Source organism: Peromyscus maniculatus, chromosome 4 (genome assembly GCF_049852395.1).
Source record: "Peromyscus maniculatus bairdii isolate BWxNUB_F1_BW_parent chromosome 4, HU_Pman_BW_mat_3.1, whole genome shotgun sequence".
NCBI lineage: Eukaryota > Metazoa > Chordata > Mammalia > Rodentia > Cricetidae > Peromyscus > Peromyscus maniculatus.
In genome coordinates, this window is record NC_134855.1 from 79010862 (window position 1) to 79029646 (window position 18785).

At 42.4% G+C, this 18785-nt stretch overlaps 1 protein-coding gene across 5 annotated transcripts in view; it reads right to left on the minus strand.

The window, feature by feature from the left end:
- Nucleotides 1-18785, minus strand: part of Cd44 (CD44 molecule (IN blood group)) — an 85734-nt gene that overhangs the window by 4383 nt on the left and 62566 nt on the right. For 4 of the 5 annotated variants that reach the window (XM_042275813.2, XM_076570168.1, XM_076570169.1 and 1 more), the window contains 6 exons: nt 16557-16658; nt 14767-14856; nt 13763-13969; nt 11166-11234; nt 6906-6977; nt 4825-4903 (listed from right to left, as the gene is read on the minus strand). In XM_042275813.2, coding sequence (XP_042131747.2) covers nt 4825-4903; nt 6906-6977; nt 11166-11234; nt 13763-13969; nt 14767-14856; nt 16557-16658 — 619 coding nt within the window. The remainder of the gene's footprint in view (nt 1-4824; nt 4904-6905; nt 6978-11165; nt 11235-13762; nt 13970-14766; nt 14857-16556; nt 16659-18785) is intronic. The other variant, XM_006983634.4, reaches the window with a different exon arrangement.

Below are 18785 nucleotides of genomic sequence, written 5' to 3' on the forward strand. Positions count from 1 at the left end.
GCCCCACACAGCCTGATTCAAAGCTTCCTCTTTGTTGTAACCTGGTCACTGCTGTGCATAGAGCAGTTAGATTAGGCTAATGGAAGCAAAGTTTTATAGCTTCCCAACTATGACGAGGGAAAATAGATGAGCACTTATTAAATGTGTGGTCAATTCCAGGCAAAGTACAAGTCATTTGCTATAACCCTTATTAAAGCGGCTCTCTGTCCCATTGTTCAGCGGTGGGGACTGAGGTCCAGAGCACTCGAAGGGCTTGCTTGAGGTCACAGAAGAAGTAAGAATGACAGAGTCCATGTTCAAATGTTGGGCTTCGGACTGAAAAGGCTGGGCTCTGGCTGGCCCTGCCAGTGCCAAAGACTTGGAAACAGAGTGAAGTTGGAACACTTCTCTTTGCTGCTGGATATTTCATGGTCTAGAGTCAAGACGTCTATTATTTGTGATCACGGGCTCTTCCCTGTAAGACTGCCAAGGCCATAAACTTTAATCTCCTGTTTAGGGAAGTGGAAAATACACTGCCTCAACAGGAAGCAGATCCTGTATCTTCCTGCATAGGTGTGGGGAAGGGTGAATGGAAAGATGTTCCAACTGTGAAACAAATGGATGAGGGCTGGGCACTTAGGTGAGGTCCAGCAGGGTGCATGGGAAGGGCTTCAGAAGGCTCCATATTGAGATCTTAAAGCTGTGTGACCGGAAGCAGCTCATTTGACTTCTCTGAACCTCAGTTTATGCCCTGTGAGGACTATCACCCTCACAGGATGGGGACAAGTACTTCAAACAGAGGGAACTCAATAGTGAGTCTACTGTTGTTATTTACCGCTTTATGAATAATGTGCGTTGAACAAAACAAAGCCTGGAATAATCAGGAGAGAACCTGGAATATAGCAAGCATTCAGGAAGTGCTGGCTGTGGTGTGCTTGTTAATAGGATGAAGACCATGTGGTAGTAATTCTAGTGGTTTCTTCAGCTGCATCACTGTAACCACCCTGACAGGGATGACGACATCCTATAGAGACCTTTGTGCCCCTCCTTTTGGCTATCAGACTGTTGAAACAAGGGACCCCAAGAAATTAGAATTTCCCTAAGAATCTCATGCTTGGGGGAAGAAAAAGGCTAAATCGTGGGGTCAGCCTTGTCTTTGGGATAGAGATTTCACATAGTTCTTAGAAGCTGTAACAACTGCCGTGCAGGACAGCCTGGAGCCAAGACAATGCTGGGTCAAGGGTGAGTGGGATCATGTCTTCACCAGAGTCACTTAGCTGTCCATACCTCTTGCCCTCTGTTTAAACCTTAACCTCAGGTCTGAACTCTGAAGATGGACAGGGGGCAGGCACATGTGGGGGGAGGATGGCTTTATTTGTTCCTCTTCCCAATGTTGACTACCTCTCCTTTCTCTGCTTTTCACTTTGTTTCTAAACAGCAATCTTGCCTGAGGGGGAAACTTCTTACTTCTGCAGTAGAATGAGTCTAAAGTGGCTATGGTTGTAGATTAGACAGTGGACATGGAGATGGCCATCCCTGGAGGATGTCTCATGGATGGCATTAGGCTGCAGAACCAGTTCAGGCAGGCACAGATCAGAAAGATCACAAGGAGCTTGAGTGCTGTAGAACACAAGGCAAAGCTTGCCAAATCATGGAGGCTTGTTACTAAGGAGAGGTTCCTGAAGAAGACCATTATCCTCATGAAGAGAAGGCTGACGAGGCTGGTTCTGCACAGCCAGCACAGAATCTTTCAAGAGCAGTCCTGAGTTCGGAAGCCTTCTTTGGCAAGATCCCGTGGCTTTTCTCCTCTCTAGACACATCATGGAAATTCTTCAAGGGGATGGCACCTAAAAGCTGCTGCTATTGGGCCCCATCCAATATCTACAAACCCAACTGAATCCTGATGCAACTTGCCCTTGCAGGGAGCAGAGAAAGTACAGAAAGCTGTAATTCAAGGGCCCTGGTACGGATCATGTTAGTGGTGGGAGAAGTTAAGAAAATTGTGAAACAACCCCCACTATCAGTATCTTTCCTAAAAAATGGTTTTGTTTATTATTTTATGTGCATGAGTGCTTTGCCTGTGTGTATGTTGGGTACCACATATGTGCCTGGTGCCTGCAGAGTACAAAGGTCCAGAGCCAGTGCTCATAACTGCTAAGCCACCTCTCTGATCCCCCTCCCCATCAGCACCTTTAAGATGCTGTGATTCTCGGTGAACTTTGCCATGGACCTTGGGTGTTAGTATCTGTGGCTGATGCTTTGAGCACCAAGGATGTCCTCGATAGCAGCTGGATAGCATTGGTAGGGTGTGTGTGTGTGTGTGTGTGTGTGTGTGTGTGTGTGTGTGTGTAGGTCTGTTGTATGCATGTGTGTGTGTGTGTGTACAGGTGTGTGTATGTGTGTGTGTGCATATATCTGTGTGTTGTGTGTGCACAGGTGTGCACATGAGTATGGAGGCCAATGGTCAATGATGTTGGGTGTCTTCCTGAGTCACTGAACCTGGAGCTTACCAATTTGGCTAGACTGACTGTCTAGCAAGCTCCAGGGAGAGACTCTTGGATCTGCTTCCCCAGTGCTGGAATTGTTGGCTCCCACACTACAAGCAGCTTTTAGTGTAGGTTCTGGGGGCATGAAGCTCAGGCCCTCACTTGTGCTCAGCAATACATTATTAACTGAGCCATCTTCCCAGCTCTCAGTAGGTCTGAGGCCCCAGCACATTTAAGCCTCAAGATTGTTTTAAGGAAGAGACAAGGTCTTCATTTTCTCTTCATTCCTCATCAGGGCTAACAGCCATAGAAGCCTGCAAAGGATGCTGTTAATAAATGAATCCCCTCTGGAGGCCTCATTTTCCACCCAACTTTCTTTGATGAAAATAGGGTTCCATATCTCTCTTAAATGCAGTGCTCAAAGCAGAAAGGCTCTTGCCTCCTAACAGGATTAGAGATGGGCTATTAGCTTTAGGAAGACAACACACATTATAGGCCTGTGCGGCCGTTAACCACCCCTCAGCAGTGTGGCAAATCTGTTTTCAATTATCAAATCAGGACACAGTAATTTATGGCTTCTATGAAGCTGCTTTCCCGGTGAGAAGCTGGCTTAGCCAGATCCTGCCTGTCCCTGTTTGCCTGTTGCTAGGGTGATGACTGGCCTAGAGACAAGAGGAGGAGAGGCCAGGAGGAGACAGGGAACCCTGTGGGATAAGATGCCACAATGTGCAGACTCTAACTGCTCTCAGGGACAGCTGAGATACTTGGGGAGGGCCGCCCACATCAACAGCATCGGGGACATCTCCATGGTGACATCTGCAAAGCTTATAGACTGTATATGTGATACATGCTAGGGTTTGGAATCAAAGGCTGATTCCAAACAAAAGGAAATTCATATTTAATTGAGCAAAAATAATCCAAGAGAAAACAAGCAAGCCAAGAGGAAGAATAAAACCTCTTTGAAGGGCTTCCCCAACTTACATATTTAAGTTGAACTAAAATAAACCTGTTCCTATCTAGTCATAGGAGCCCAGAGGAGATCTCTTAGATTTCCCCCAGTTTTGGTTCTGTATGTGGTCAGTGCTCATGACTAATATTTTTGTTATGCTCTCGAAGTATGTGGGTAGCAACGCTGTGACTTGAGTGAGCACTTTAATTAGCTCCAAGCACAGTGAAAAAGCATTACTTGGTTTCTGCAGATGGTGAGAAAGCCTACAAAGACTATGCTGGGCACAGGAAATAGTTGCTTATTGCTTCTCAACAACAACAACAACAACAACAACAACAACGAAGTGTACAATTCTTTCCAGACTTCTCAGAATCTGAGGTATTTGGAGGGAGGCTCTAAGATGATTTAGACACTGCAAAGGCAAGCCAGGTTAGCAAGAAGACTAACCTTTCATGAGGCAATCACAAAGGGTATTTACAAAAGCTTAATGTCTACAGCAGACACTTGGGGAAAAAATACAATGAATCTTTCAAGTGTCTGGGAAAGAATGTAGACTTAGATTTTATTTGGAGTATCCGGATTAAAGTTCACATCTCCTGTTGATAGAGTAACTATGGTTCTGCATTGCACCTTGGGTAGCATTCTAGTGGGAGGCTAGTTATCAATTAATTAAATATATACATTACTTAAATAACTTTCCGAATTCTGACCTTTGTTAAGGTGGAGGAGAGGACCTTCAGGGATGTGAGGAGCCCATTTGCCCATTCTGAGGTGCTGAACATACTCTCCTGCCTAGGAAATTTCATCATTGCTTCATAGACCTCACTGTGATAAAGATTTTCCTAGGCAACGCCCTGAATCCCTTCAACTGAAACTTTCAGAAAACACAAAATAACATCCTTATAGAGAAACAAACAGAAGACCCATGCCAAGTTTGGGCAAAGATTCTAGAAGGTTCTATAAGCTTTCAGTCGTCAAAGGAAGAAGACCAATCCTTAATTTGTTATACAGCATTTTGTGAATCATGAAGGAACTTTGTAAATGCTTGTTTAATGAGCCAATGGCTGAATATATACTTTATATGACTTCCCAGTGACATATTTCATAATTTTATCAGATAGTCACCACAGGGTTTAACCACGGAAAATTTAAGAAGAGTAGGATTCAACCACGGTTTCAAAGGAGGGACTGTGGTGTTTTATTTCTCTGAAGAAGGGGCAGAGAAAGGCTTCTTAAGCTATGACATGTACAGGACTCCCCAGGATCTAGTTAAAGTACAAGCTCTGATGCAGGAAGTCTGGCCGGAAACGCTGTATGTCTAACAAGCCCCAGGGTGCCAAGGCTGAGCACAGATGGAAAGCCCAAGTTACAGCACCCTCCAAGTGGAAGGCTGAAGAGGCTCTCTCTTACCTTCTCCTACTGTTGACAGCAATACAGACAGCAAGAATCAGAGCCAGTGCCAGGAGGGATGCCAGGATGATGAGCCATTCTGGTGAGGGTGAACCAAAGAACATACATGAGCCTCACAGACATACGTCATGAAATCAAGAATGCAACTTAAAAATTGTTCTGCTCCAAATAAAACCCCAGTCAACTCTGCAGAGAGGTCTGACCACCAGGTACAGCTGGAATAGTCTAAGACAAGCTTCGCTGCAGATGATCCATCCAACAGGCTTCTTGCATTAATCTTTTATCAAGTTAGTCAAGTCCTGCCAGAAGAAAAATCTTTCCAAAAACATATCAAACAGCCCGTTGAAGCCTGTATTTGTTTTTAGCGAAATGTTAAGTAGATTAAAGGACACTTCCATTTCTCTTGACAGAAACATTCCATGTCTATGTAAGAGCATCTGCCTTACATATCATTCAAAACAAAGATGGAACTCATAATTTAGTGGTGCAGAGGACATTCTGATGGTGAGTGTTAAAGTCGATTTCTACCCTCATTCCAGTTATTCAGTTCCACTTGACAGCAGATCCCAAAATACTCATGCTTTTTGATTTAGAAGTTATACTTCCAAAAAGTTATAGGAGCTCAATGTTGGCTGTAAAGATGTCCATCATTGTGCTATTTATAACCATGAAAGTTGAAACTGACCTAATGTCCAATGGTGAGGGATTAGATAAATAAGTCAGGATATATCCATTTTTGTTATGTGCTATAATCAAGGGAAAGATATTTAATGACATGGAGAGTAGAACTGACCAACAGAGAACGTTCACTGCATAGTATACAGCAGTTTTGAAATAAATTACTTTGGAAAAAAAAACTATTAGAAAGAACATGTTAAGATGGTAACTTAAATACTTTCAGGTAGTGAGAGAGTAAGTGATTTGCATTTCCATCCATTTGCTAAGTTGTATTTCCTAAAGTTTACTTGATAATTATGCACCACCTGTGGATGAATGCAATATCATGCACATGTTTTAAACTCAGGCTTCATTGACAAGTTCAATCAATTCAGTTGCAGATGTGTGCAGTAAACGAGGGCTTGACAAAAAAGAAAGACAAAGAGTTGTCGGTCACCATCCACTTCTCCTCAGAAGTCTTATTTTCCTCTTCCATCAGACTGTGCATCCTCTTTGGCTCACCTCAAAGAAGTAGAGGCACTGTTGGGATGACGTTATTTCTGTTCTTTGCCTCATTCTACCTGACCTCCAGTACTGAGTGGTCCACACTCCTTTTCACTACACTGGGATTAATCCACTTGCTTGAATCCAGCCTGTCCACCCCTGCGTACCAATCCCTCTTTCTACACATTCTGACTCCTCAGATGGCCAGCAAGCAGAGGGAAAGGAGTAAGGTCCATGAGGGAAGCTGCTTTGGAGTTCCCCCAAAGAAAGAGTTAAAGGGGTAATTTATAACATTAAGAGAAACTTCCTTTATGGAATCCCCCCTTTACACGTGCTCAGTTTCAACCCCAAGCTAAAAGAAGAAATTGAATCAAATGCTAAATCTTGCAACATGCGACAGCCAGATGTCAAAGCTCCCTCCCTGCACATGTAATACTTTCTAAAAAGTTTCTTCTGGCTGAATTAACAGACTGTTCCTCAAGGAAAAGTAGTTTGGGGAGCAGAAGAATGTTTTCACTCCACCCAACACAGACAGTCCAGTATCTCCTCCCTGCCTGACACTGCAAAGGGAATTATGCATTTCATCTCCAGTCCTAGAAATATAGGAGAAACTGGGTTGAGATAGGAAGGACCCGGGCATGCCATGGATCTCCTGCATGATCATTCATGTGGAAGGATGCTTTAGTAACTGACATATCGGTTCTTTGAGGAAGGCCTCAGTGTGAGCTCATCCAGGACATGAGAGATCTAGAGCGGTAAATGAGAGGGCTCCCTCCTTTCCTACAAAGACGGTATCATAATTTTGTTTATCCTTAAGCTTGCAAAGAGGTGCCAGAGGTGCGTTTGATGAGGTCTCTCCTAGGACATGCTGAGAATCTTACTGTAACTATCTTACTTTTGCTTTGTGGTGTGAAACTCACCCGGAATCTGAGGTCTCCTCCCAGGACCAGGAGTTGAGTTGGCTCCACCGTCTTGACTCTCACTTGAGTGTCCTAAGGGGAAAAGCAACAAGCTCTTTCAGCTCAGGTTTGGAATGTATAGCCAGGAATTCCTTCCAGAGCGTTCTCCTGGGCTATCCTCCAACCACTGCCTCACTAGACACTATAAATAGATTCAAGACACAGACGTTTATAAAGTGTTAGGCAAAAGATATTATCTCTTTCCTCACCTCCCAAGAAAGTTCAGTGTGACTAAGCTAAGGCTTCAAATTTTATTTTTTGGGCAGTGTTTGAACTTGAGCTGCAGTGTTGGTCGACCCTGAGTTTAGAACCTAATTTATCAGCAACTTGTGCCAGGCTAAGTTATCATCTCTGACCCTCTGTTTTCTCACTTATAAAATGAGGATCATAACAGAAAAACCTTCATTGTTGTCTTACAGAGGCTGAAAGAAGTATATGATAATAATAGTTGTGTGTAGTTACAGCGTTCTGTGTTTAAGACCTTGCCTACAATTTGTGGTCCTGTAGACCAGCAAGACTCCATCACTAGGGAGCCTGCTACCAATACAAAAATCTCAAGCTTAGCCCCAAACTTCCAGAAACAACATCTTCATGTTAATAGTATCCCTAATGTATTCATATGCTTCAGAAAGTCCAAAGTGAATCTAAAAATCACATGCATAGTGCTAGTTAGCTCTTTGTCAACTTGATATAAGCAAGCCTGGGTCATCTGTGAAGGAAGAACTTTAATTGAGAAAATGCCTCCATCACGATACCTTTAGGCAAGTCTATGAGGGATTTTTCTTGATTAATGATTGTGATGGGAGAGCCCAGTTCACCAGGCAGTGCCACTCTGGACAAGTAGTCCTGGGTGGTATAAGAATTCAGGTTGAACAATTCATGGTGGAGCAATCCATAAGTAGCTCTCCTCCATGGCTTCTGCGTGAGTTTCTGCCTCCAGGTTCCTGCCTTGACTTTCGTCAATGGACCATGACTCAGGATATGAAAGGCAAATAAAGTTTCCTCCTCAAAGAAAGGTGTGGTTATGGTCTTATCGCAGCAATAGAAGGAAAACTAGGATGAATATTTATAGGCACTAATATGAACACTAATATTTCTTAGGAAGCGGGGACACTGGCTTTTTCTGTCTATAAATAAAAGGTTACCAGAGTCTATGCTAATACAGTGAAACATAAGAGAAAAACAAATGCTTTCTACTGTTAAAAGACAAAATAAGGAAATGAACAAAAAGCTCAACTTGGAAGGAAGCATTGGGAGACAGACAGCCTATGAGTCAGAATTCAGATGCCTTTTTAAAATGAGAAAGACATCACATTTCAAAAGAAACTTCATGGTGTGTTCTGTTTTCTTTCTTCCTTTAGTCTTTGCCACTAAAGAGCAACCTGTTCTGGAATCTTGAAGGCCACCAAGGGGAGAAAAATCCAGGCAAGACTTTTTGGCTAGCCCATTGACTAGGATGACTGGGCTTAAAAGAAAATATTTTCTGAGAGAGTCAAATTTTAGACTCTGCAGAGTGGACGCTAAAATCTAACTACACAGGATGGCTTCAGCTTGTAGAGTTGGGTGCTCTGCTAGAGCTCCCATAAAATGGAAACAACAGAAGTAAGTTCTGTGCTGTTTCCACAGCCCCCATACTATTCCGAGAATGGTCTCTGCTTCACAGATCTCAAAGGAGTCTAAGGTAATTTTTCTACCCACCTGCCAGTGTCCTGGCAATGGGCAGGTTTGTGCAGGCACAATTCATGACGTATCAGCCATCCAGACTGGAGAGCTTTGGCCTTGAAAACCACTGTAAAGGTAAAGTCACTCCCACTGGTCTCTTTTGTCTGACTCATGGCAGCCTTTGATATTTGAAAGGGAGGCCATTAATAGATCATAATCTATTTATTTTTCCTTTTCCAAAGAAGTGCTCCCAGCAAGGAAAGATCTAGGTGTGTGCACAGGATGAAACCTCCTGTTGGAACAATGGATACCTGAAGAGGAGCCAGAGGAAAAAGACCAGTTTCCACCCACCTGATTCTCACTTCAAGCAAAAGCCCAAGAGGATGGGCCAGAGACAGCAGGCTTCCCTTGCCCACAAGAGCTCCATATCCAATCAGGGTGGAACGGGCCTGGAGAACAAGTTCTGCAAAGCAGGACACCGGGAACACCAGTTTGGAGATGGAGCCCAACCACAGACGTGGGCACAGAGACCATTCAGTTGGCTTCAACGGTGAGAAAAGCAGTGGAGAGTGGAGCACACACGCCAGCTGAAGGGGAGGGGCTTAAATCAACTCAGACCCAGATCCAGTTTATATCTGGATAGGGTAAGGTTAGGCCTTTCCCACAAGCTTCTGTGTGCAGCCTCTGCGACTGGTCCACAGACCACGCTCCCAGGAGTAGGGGCCTCTTGGCTTTGGAGCTATGCCTTCAAATAGCTGTTATGTTCTCAGTACCTTGCGTTCCACACAAAACCTAGATTACTGAGCTAGGTGACATGATCTTTGTTTTTACTGACAAGAAAACAAAAGCTGGAGAAGACCTTAGCTGTGCTAAGGACCCGGTGAGCTCGAAACATCTTTCTCTTCTTCAGAATCATTTCTAATGAACCCTACACCACAGAGCTCCTACATTAAAGGGCTGTTATCAAAGTCATCATGTAAATATCCATCCTCAGATTTGCTTGAACTCAGGAGGCAGCGCTCGTCCCAAACTCAAGCCCGTAGCATAGGATGCTAATTTATATGCATTTCCTGGCTCCTGTGGACCACATAGATTTGTGATCATCAGGAGCTCGTGGTAGGAAGTGCTTAGAGAGCCTCTCTGTAACCCCAGCATTAAGGATTAGAAGTAAGATTGCCTCATGTCAGATTTTGCTGCCTGGAGTAATGTTTTCAGGGGTTGATCTGAGTCACGGCCAACAGCAATCTATTTAATAATGCATGTCTGGCAGTAATTATGGTCATTATGGAATTTTCTTCCAGACCAGACTTAGGAAAGGCAATATGAGACCCCAGGCCTGAAACCTGGCTCCACCACTCTCTGGTCATATCAACTTGGCAAGTTGTTTACCTTCTCTTACCTTTCCTTAAGTCTGTAATAAGGAGATGATAATAGTGTTTTCATATATTATAGGGTTTACAAGGTAATTAGATGAGTTAATAGAAAATGAACTCTAAACTTTGGCATTGGGCTTACTTGCCCTACTGAAATATCAATTTCATGTAGTTCAATGTGTACAAATGAGAAGTTTTGCTTAATTTTTCTGACACACAGTAAATTCTGAAATGCTAGCTGCTTTATCAGGTACCAGGAATTGTGCTAAACACTTTCTTGGTATTCATTTTGACATTGGTCTTTAAAAGGCACCCTGTGACACTATCTCAAGATTATCAGCTAAGACACTGAATCTCAGACCTTATGATCATCTTGCTCAATTTATAGCTAGAGGAATGAGAATCTAACATAAGCGATTTTATGTCGAAAGAGTTCTCTTAGTTACTCTGAAATGGGGGCAATGGTAAATGGGGTTTGTCCTAGTTAGGGTTACTATTGCTGTAATGAAACAACATAACCAAAACCAAGTTGGGGAGGAAAGGTTTATTTAGCTGACATATCACAGTCCACTAAGGGAAGCTGAGACAGGAACTCAAACCTCACTGGAGGCCGGAGCTAATGCAGAGACTGTGGAGGAAAGTGGTGCTTACTGGATTACTCTTTGTGGCTTGCTCAATATGTTTTCTTATAGAACCCAGGAGCACCAGCCCAGCAGTGGTGCCAGCCACAGTGTGATAGGCCCTCCCACATCAATCACCATGAAAATGCTCCACAGGCTTGCCTACAGCCGGATCCTACTGAAGCATCTTCTCATCAATGACTCTAGTTTGTGTCAAGTTGACATAACACTAACCAGCACAGAAGTACTGTGTGAATTCTTCCAGACCCTTTCAGATGGAAGCTCCTTTTCTAGAGTGCCGTTTCTCAAAGTGTGGGACCCATCCCAGCAGTATCAGGGTGACTGGGAATTTATTAGGCATACAGATGCTTGGGCTCCACCCCAGACCTACTGAATCAGAAACTTCAGGGTGGGGTCCAGCAAAGTGACTTAATAAGCCCTCTCTGTGACTGAAAATACATTTTTTAAAGTGTGAAACAATTCTCTAGGGACACTGATTCATGTTTCATTAGCAATCATCAGGTTCAGTGATTATAATAGTAAGTGACTAAACATTTCAAACTCACCATCCAATCCAGATCCATGGGTCACAGGGAAGGAAGGCCCTCTGGGGTCCATGGTCAAGTCTCCATCTCCTAGGATAATAGGCAATAAAAATGTCAGTACTGTGTGTCACTCACACTGTCATCTTTATTTCCATGGGTTGTGTTTTCAGAAAGACATCGTCTGCTAACAACGAAGAAGTCACTGCTCACATTTAAGACACTGATGAGTGGGCTAGAGCCTTAATCAAAATGAAGGAGACTGAGGCAGCACAAGCCATCCTGGAAGGCCAATTACTTTAGGGTGTGGGTAGAAATCCAAGAGCATAGCTAAGGACTATTCTGGGGAAAATAGTGTGATGCTCCCACAGGGCTGGGTTTTGAATGGGACACTCTTAGTTTGGATAAGGGTTTTAATACTGGAATACGATCACTTAAATGGGTGGACTCTGGCTCAGACAACGCAGCATGAAAGAGGTTTCTCTGAGTCTGAAACAAAAGAATCTTAGGGATGAATGAGGCAAAGACTCAAAAGGAAAAATAAATTATCCAGAGAGGAGAAAGGTCGAACTTAAGTGAAAAAAAAAAAACAAACAAACAAAAAATCCAGTGAAATAATGTGAATGACCTAGAGCTGGGGAATCTCAATTGGTATTTTTTTTTTTTTTTTACAAAAGTTACACCTGCATTTTCAACAATTACTGTTATGATCCCATCTTCTCAAATATCCATCACCAGAAAACTTTAAGTGGAGACAAGCTCAAGAGGGGCTAAATTTAAATCCAAGGATCAGATCTTAGATTCACCATATGGGAAACACACACAGAGAAGAAGGGCTCCTAAAGTTGGTAGAGATCATTACAAAGGTACCTAGAAAGAGAACTCAGTGAGCTGCTCATCACCATTCCCTGGTCAGGAGAGGGCTGCTTGTAACTGCTCCTAACTTTATGAGAGAGGCTGCTGTTTTCCTCGGATAATGGTTATAATAACAGACAATAGCACTTGCCGGAATGCCACACTGAGAGTCCCACCACCAAAATCACCATTTCCAAAGCCGTCACCATCACCAGGCCCATCACCACCACTACCACTGCATGATTCAGTGCTTTGCATTAAGTTTACAGATTGAGAAATATGTATGGACAGAAATATACTTTGGGAATCTTCTGGAAGAGAACAAGGAATGAGAGTCAAGCCATTTACTCATCATTAAATTCACAGAGAACAGAAGGAAATCCAGACACCGTCTTTCTCACATTGATCAGATGGGATCAGTACCTGTGCATACTGATTTGGTAGAAAGCATTTTATTTGCTAGCAATTAGACTCTGCAAGCCACCTAAGGAACTACAGCTAAGATTGTCATTTCAAATTGAAATCCATTAAGTTGCATGATGGATGGGGTCATTTGGCATGGGAACATTGGTGGCACTCCTAGATTTGATTGCTTCTGTAGGAATTAACAATAGCACTTGGAGGTTTGAACGAAGAAAGAAGGTTATTAATATGGACACTAAGCAAAAGCCTGCAGAGTGCAAGGGGGCTTGGGCTTGCTGATACTGCTGAAGGGTATTTTTAAAGCTCCTTTTCCTGAAGCCCTGGAGTGGAAAAACACAGGAAATATGCCATGCATATGACATCCTGGGTTTTCTTCCCCTCTGTCAATCAGAACTTCACCACGGCCGGCCGTTCCACACATGTGATTCTCATGAGACCATTTTCTTGTCTTTTGGGAGAATGGAGGAGGTAGGGTGTTTCTACAATTTGTGTGTGTGTGTGTGTGTGTGTGTGTGTGTGTGTGTGTGTGTGTGTGTGTGTGTTTAAGGTTATTAATCACTAATGGGTTAGTGACTGAGTGGTAAGAGGTACCTGGACTATTGGCACTAGTGGGAGTAGTAGTTTCTTAGCCACAGAAAGTGCTTTGTACTATCCCTTTCTACAGTGTTAGTTTCTTAATACCAACAAAGAAATAAAGAAGAGAAGTAAAGAGGATTGCCTATTTGAAAGAAAGATCTCATTCTTGATCCATGTCAGACTTAGTTGAACAAGTCATATGTTTACAATTACAATAAAAGTGAGGACCCCAGTTTATTAACAGTAAATCATGAACTTTGAAGCACACCATAAGTAGAAAAGGTTTACACACCAACCCATCACCAAAAATGAAATGAACCAGTCCATCACCAATTAAAGATAATTTCAGAGCAAAGATACTAGTATATGAAAATCATTTGAATGTTTGATTAAGCTTTACCAAATAGGCAGAATATGTTAGCTGAATTAAATGAAATTGCTGAGATTAAACTATTTTGATCCACAAAAATATCAGTTTCACATGGTTCAAGTTAATATATCTCAGAATGAAGAAAAGACAAAGCAAGAAAAGCTACCAGGAGAGCCAAGTCACAAAAAATAAATGGAGATTACACCAGGAAATGGAAGCATTATTTTATCTCAAGTAAGTCCAAGTTTGCTGGCACTAGAATTGATGACCAATGATGAAAACTATTTCCATGGGAAAAAAATCTAATCACAACCTGCACATAAAATATCCCCTATGATAGGAAAAACATATGTTGTTTCTCCAGAGGAGCAGACCAGATGACAAATGTCCAAATTACCTGGTAAGGAGCCGTCAACATTAAAGTTGGAGTCTGCAGCAACAGTCACTTCAGTTTCTCCAAAGACCCCAGTCTTAGCAGGGGTCACCGGGGTGAGAGTCCCATTTTCCATTGTGTCTGGGTAGTGAGAAGTGTAGCCTTCCAGAGAAGTAGTTGCATCTTTGGGAAGGCTTGAACCTCTTCTTCCGTCTTCACCACCACTCCTAGCTGCGTGGAGGTGGAGTCAATGACAAGCCCACACCGGTATGGTCACCACCCACCATGCGCTTGTCTTCGGAAGGGAAAGTTGCAGAGACAACTTTCTCCTTGTTCTCCAAGACCAAATGCAAATGGGACTGAACAAAAGCAATGTTGTACAAAAGACACCAGCCGATAGCACTCAACAGAAGAGATTGGGGTGACTACTACCCAGAAGAGGCATTTGTTACAAGATTTGTCTGAGTCATCAAGGGGGAGGTTAATCCCATTGTGACCATGAACTCAACTCAGGTACTACAGGATTTTGAGCTTTTTTTTTCTCAGTTGGATCCACCTCTGAGGAAGGGGAAGAAACAAATCATTGGATGGAAAGATGAAACCATTCTGTCTGCAACTGGAATAACAAGATCCAAAAGACCTGAGTTTACTGACTTAATTTCTTTCCTGTGCCAGAAGGGTATTACTTCTTAGTCACCAAAACCATGGAATTGTAGTCCAGAGAACAAAATAGAAATAATATTAAGGTAATGGATATCAGGGAAATCTTATAGATACAATAATCATTTTCAAAACCAGGTTACTAATCTAATAGCTTTAAAATTCAGCTGAAAAGCTTGTACATAATGTACAATGGCTTCTGAAAGGTCTATAAAGCAGAAGAATCAGAGACCACCACCAGACACACCTTTTAATGAAAATTAACATATAAAAACAAGCAATGGATGCACCACCACCAAAGATACCACAAAGTCCCATAACTTATTGATTTCCACTAAATAGCCAAAGCCAGTTGATTTGACTCTTACTGCTAGATGGCAGGATAGAAGTTGTTGGGTGCTCTTTGTCTTCTTCCAGTTCTTCATGTGATGTAGAGAAGTTCTGAGAATAACTCTGTGCTGTTTCAATGAGGGATGGAGCTAGTGTTATTTAGGAACCATGATACAAGTCCTTTGTTACCCACTTACAAGAATGATCTAGCTATAGGGTAGAGGATGGACAGATACAATAGGAAGATGACATTTGTGCCCTTCATCATCTGCTGATGGATAGAAATATACAGAAAAATTATACTTTGTCCCTCGTTAGCTTCTTTGCCTCTCAGTGAAGTTCCAAAGTGAAGCCCGAGCCAAAGCTTTGCTCTCCCTGGACCACCCTGACCCAACCGCACCAAGGATCCCAGAATAATGAAAATCGCAGAGACGTGGAAAGTAGTGCTATCATTTCAGTTTTCCTTTGACCATCAAGATTGCCAAGTTGTGGACAAAGAAGTTATAAGGAAAACAGTGCTATGTAGTGAGTGTGTCTGTGAACACAAAAGAAGCAGCTCAGTTCTAGAGCAACTTCACAAGGAAATACATGACTCCCTTGTAGAGAGCATTGCGTTTCAGCTACTACTTTATTAGTAGGGCTGTGATCTCGCCTGTTACAGGTTTTCTCTTCACTGCACCAAAGAAATGCCTGCCTCAGCAAACACAGGGCCCTCAGTGACATGTATCAATTTGAGACTGAATCACTGCCCATATCTGAAATCACTTCGACTGTTTTAAGTTCTTTTCTTTTGTATTCTTGAGGTACTGGGTGACCTCTGAGGCACAGGTGCAAAGGCTCCATAAAATACACCCATCGACCATGTCCGCCAACAAATAAATATAACCAGGAGAGAGACATTCACCAAATCCCAAACCCAACATCAGAACAAAGGCTAACAGTAACACAAAATGGAAATACAAGTCCCGTGTTGGCAAGGGTCATTTATAGGCTTATTTATGTCTCCTTTGATGCCTAACACTGTGCTGTTTACATGGATGGCAGTCAATACATGCCTGCTGGCCTTTTTTCCTATGCCTAAAGGGCTCCTATAAGGGACTTTGCCCATTATATGTAGCAAGCAGTGAAATGAAGCCTTCTTAATTTGGGGATTTCTTTAATATTCTGCCAAGAATTTATGAATTTGGGTTCATAAATTTGGGTTGATCCTTGGGCTATCCTTATACACATGGTGAAAATTAAGGATACTAAAATTTTCATATTTCTTCCTGGCAGATATTTAATGATAAAAAAAAATGTGTTAGCAAATGGCTCTTTTTGATTCCAGGGACTCCACCACCTTGGTCAATTACTAACAACATACCTCACTCCTCCTCTCAAAGCTAAATGTGATTTCTCTACTCACTCTGATGATCTGTCCCTTATGTTACACAATCATGAAAGAAGTCTTTCTCCTTCCTTGACTGGAGGAAGAGTGGGAATCAAAAAGAGTCTATTAAAACATAGAGTAACCAACTCTACTAGTGATGGTCTTTGGTGTCACTCACATGAAGAGTTAGAGAAGAAAAATGGAGATGAATTAAACCTCCATAACCTTCTATTAATAAAAAGTCATAGACTCTGGAGGGAACCCTGAATAAAGATAAAGTCAGGTTTAAAGAACCCCCATAAGAAAGACAGATGATAAAAACAGATTCACTCCCTGGCTGAGCTGAGCCACCTAGCAAAGATGGCCCATTCTGCCACCAAATGTGACATCTTGACCAATGTGAGCAGATGTGAAGTAGGAAGACAGGTCAACAAAGGGGCTGTGTGTCATTATCCTTACAAGTCGTCACTGAAAGTGGTCCTGTGCTGTTCAAGTCTTCCACCGAATGGGTATTTGGAGCTGCAGTAGGCTGAAGGGTTGGACTATGACTGGAATCCATATCTGAAGGAATTAAATCAGTGTTACTGCCTTATTCCCTATGCCATTGCCCGAGGGCCATTGGCCTTACAGCCAAGACATTTTTACATTCAGCCTGGAAAGAGGAAAGAGACAGGTTCACATGTCAAGAACTGGGATAAATGACTGTTTCTTCAAGAATGTCACAGGACATAAATGGTTTTCATTCTAGGGCAGAGCTAGATGAAAGCTATCACACATTCGATTGTTTTTTTTAGTCTGAAAGGAAGTTACATGGGTACACAATGAGGCTTGGGGACACAGGGACAGAAATGTACCCCATGTGTGACTTGTTTCATTCCAAGACAGACCAGCACAGTTAGACATATGAAGACAAATGAAACACACAAGCGTCATGTTGTCGCCTCCTGCTCACCAGGCCAAACAAAACAAAACAATACCAACAAAAAGTTTTTAAACAGTTATTTCTGTTCTTTTGTTTTTGCTTCACAAACTAAACACAGAAAACAAAAACATATACACATTACTCAATATAACTACATTGAGGAACAGAAAGTACCCATAGACAAACAAGAATCTTTCTCCCCATAAATACAAGAAGGAAACATCTCAGGAATTCTGATTATAGTGTTGAGTGGTGAAAATTTTCCCTGAAGTAATTAAAAAGGCTGCTCTTTCTGATGGTTATCACAGATCTATTATGGGCTGGAATAACAAGTTCAGAGGGAAATAGAGGCCAAACAGTCCATAAGCACCATCAATACTGCTAACTCTACAATTTTCTCAATCCGCCCACACCACTGCCTCTGGGGAGATCTAATCAGTTCCCAAAGGCTCCAGTGGGAAGCACTGGGATGTGGGGCACCCACTCTGGGACTCCAGCCTTTACATGCTAAAAGCAAAGACAGACAAGATCTCTGTTAGAGAAAAACGTGTGGCTGATTCTACCATCAGGATTTCAAAGAAGAAAGGCCAGTTATCCATGTTCAAAATTTCAAATGGACACCCTACCAGAAAAAGGCCTTGTCTGCTGAAGACTGGCAGCCACTCTTGTTCATGTTTCCTTTTATATGTAAAATTCTTTGAGAACTATCATGTCACTGTATGACTGAAGCTGTCTTGTATGTGTGAGGAAGCACAGTAAAGAAACTGTCGACATGACCCCTCCATGATATAGTTCAGGTTTGTATTATAGATATGAGAGAGGACAGCCATAGGCATCTGGAAAATTCCAGAGCAGAGAAAGAAAACTATAGACCAAGCATGGTTGGCAGACTGGACATGGCCAGGGCTAGGAAAGAGGGAGAATGGGAGAGAATAGTGGAGATAGCAAGATAGCAAGAGATAAAGAATAGAACACAGTGAGAGAGTTAAGGAGTAGAGAATATAAAGGGGGTGAGTAGCTTGGAGAGGGAAGAGCCAGGAGACTGGCATGGGGGGCTTGGAAATGTTGTAACAAGTACTTGTGAATCGTGATTGAGGGATCTTGGAGGCCAACGTGGGCTTTGATATATAGACACAGGTATATGTCAATGGAGAGTCCTAGTTCCTTTCTGCCAGAGGTAAGGGAAATAACTCCTTTTGGCAAATGGGAACTGGTTTCACAAGTTCCTGAGGAATGCTGGCCTTTATCTAACCACCAGAAATCCTCCTGTAGTCCAGCTTGAAAACTCCTTTCTGGATATTTGGACTGCCTATGAGACCTAACAGCTTTTTCCTAATGTATTTACCTATGGAATATAATCTTCCTCTCTTCTTCGGGTTGGACACTTAACAATTCTGGAATTCTATTACTGGGTTTATTTATTTATTAGCATGAGTCTCTTCAGCCCCACCCCCAGGAGCAAAGCACATAAAACTGTGTGCTGGGTCTTGCCTGTGGCACTTCAGTAACTCAACAAAATGGTCCCAGCCTAGCCACTTCCTCTCTTTTAGGACACGTTTATCCACTCACAGTGATATACCCATTCCTTGGCTTTTCTTTCTTTATGGATCTGTTCACATGAGTCTCCTTTTCAAAAAAATCCTCCATCTCACTTCATTTTTCTGACTAGCCAGGTTTTTGCATTTTTTTTGAAAAATCACATTCAGTCCTTTGTTTTCGAATGGTCATTGAGAGATGTGGGGTTATTTATAATAAATAACTCTAGA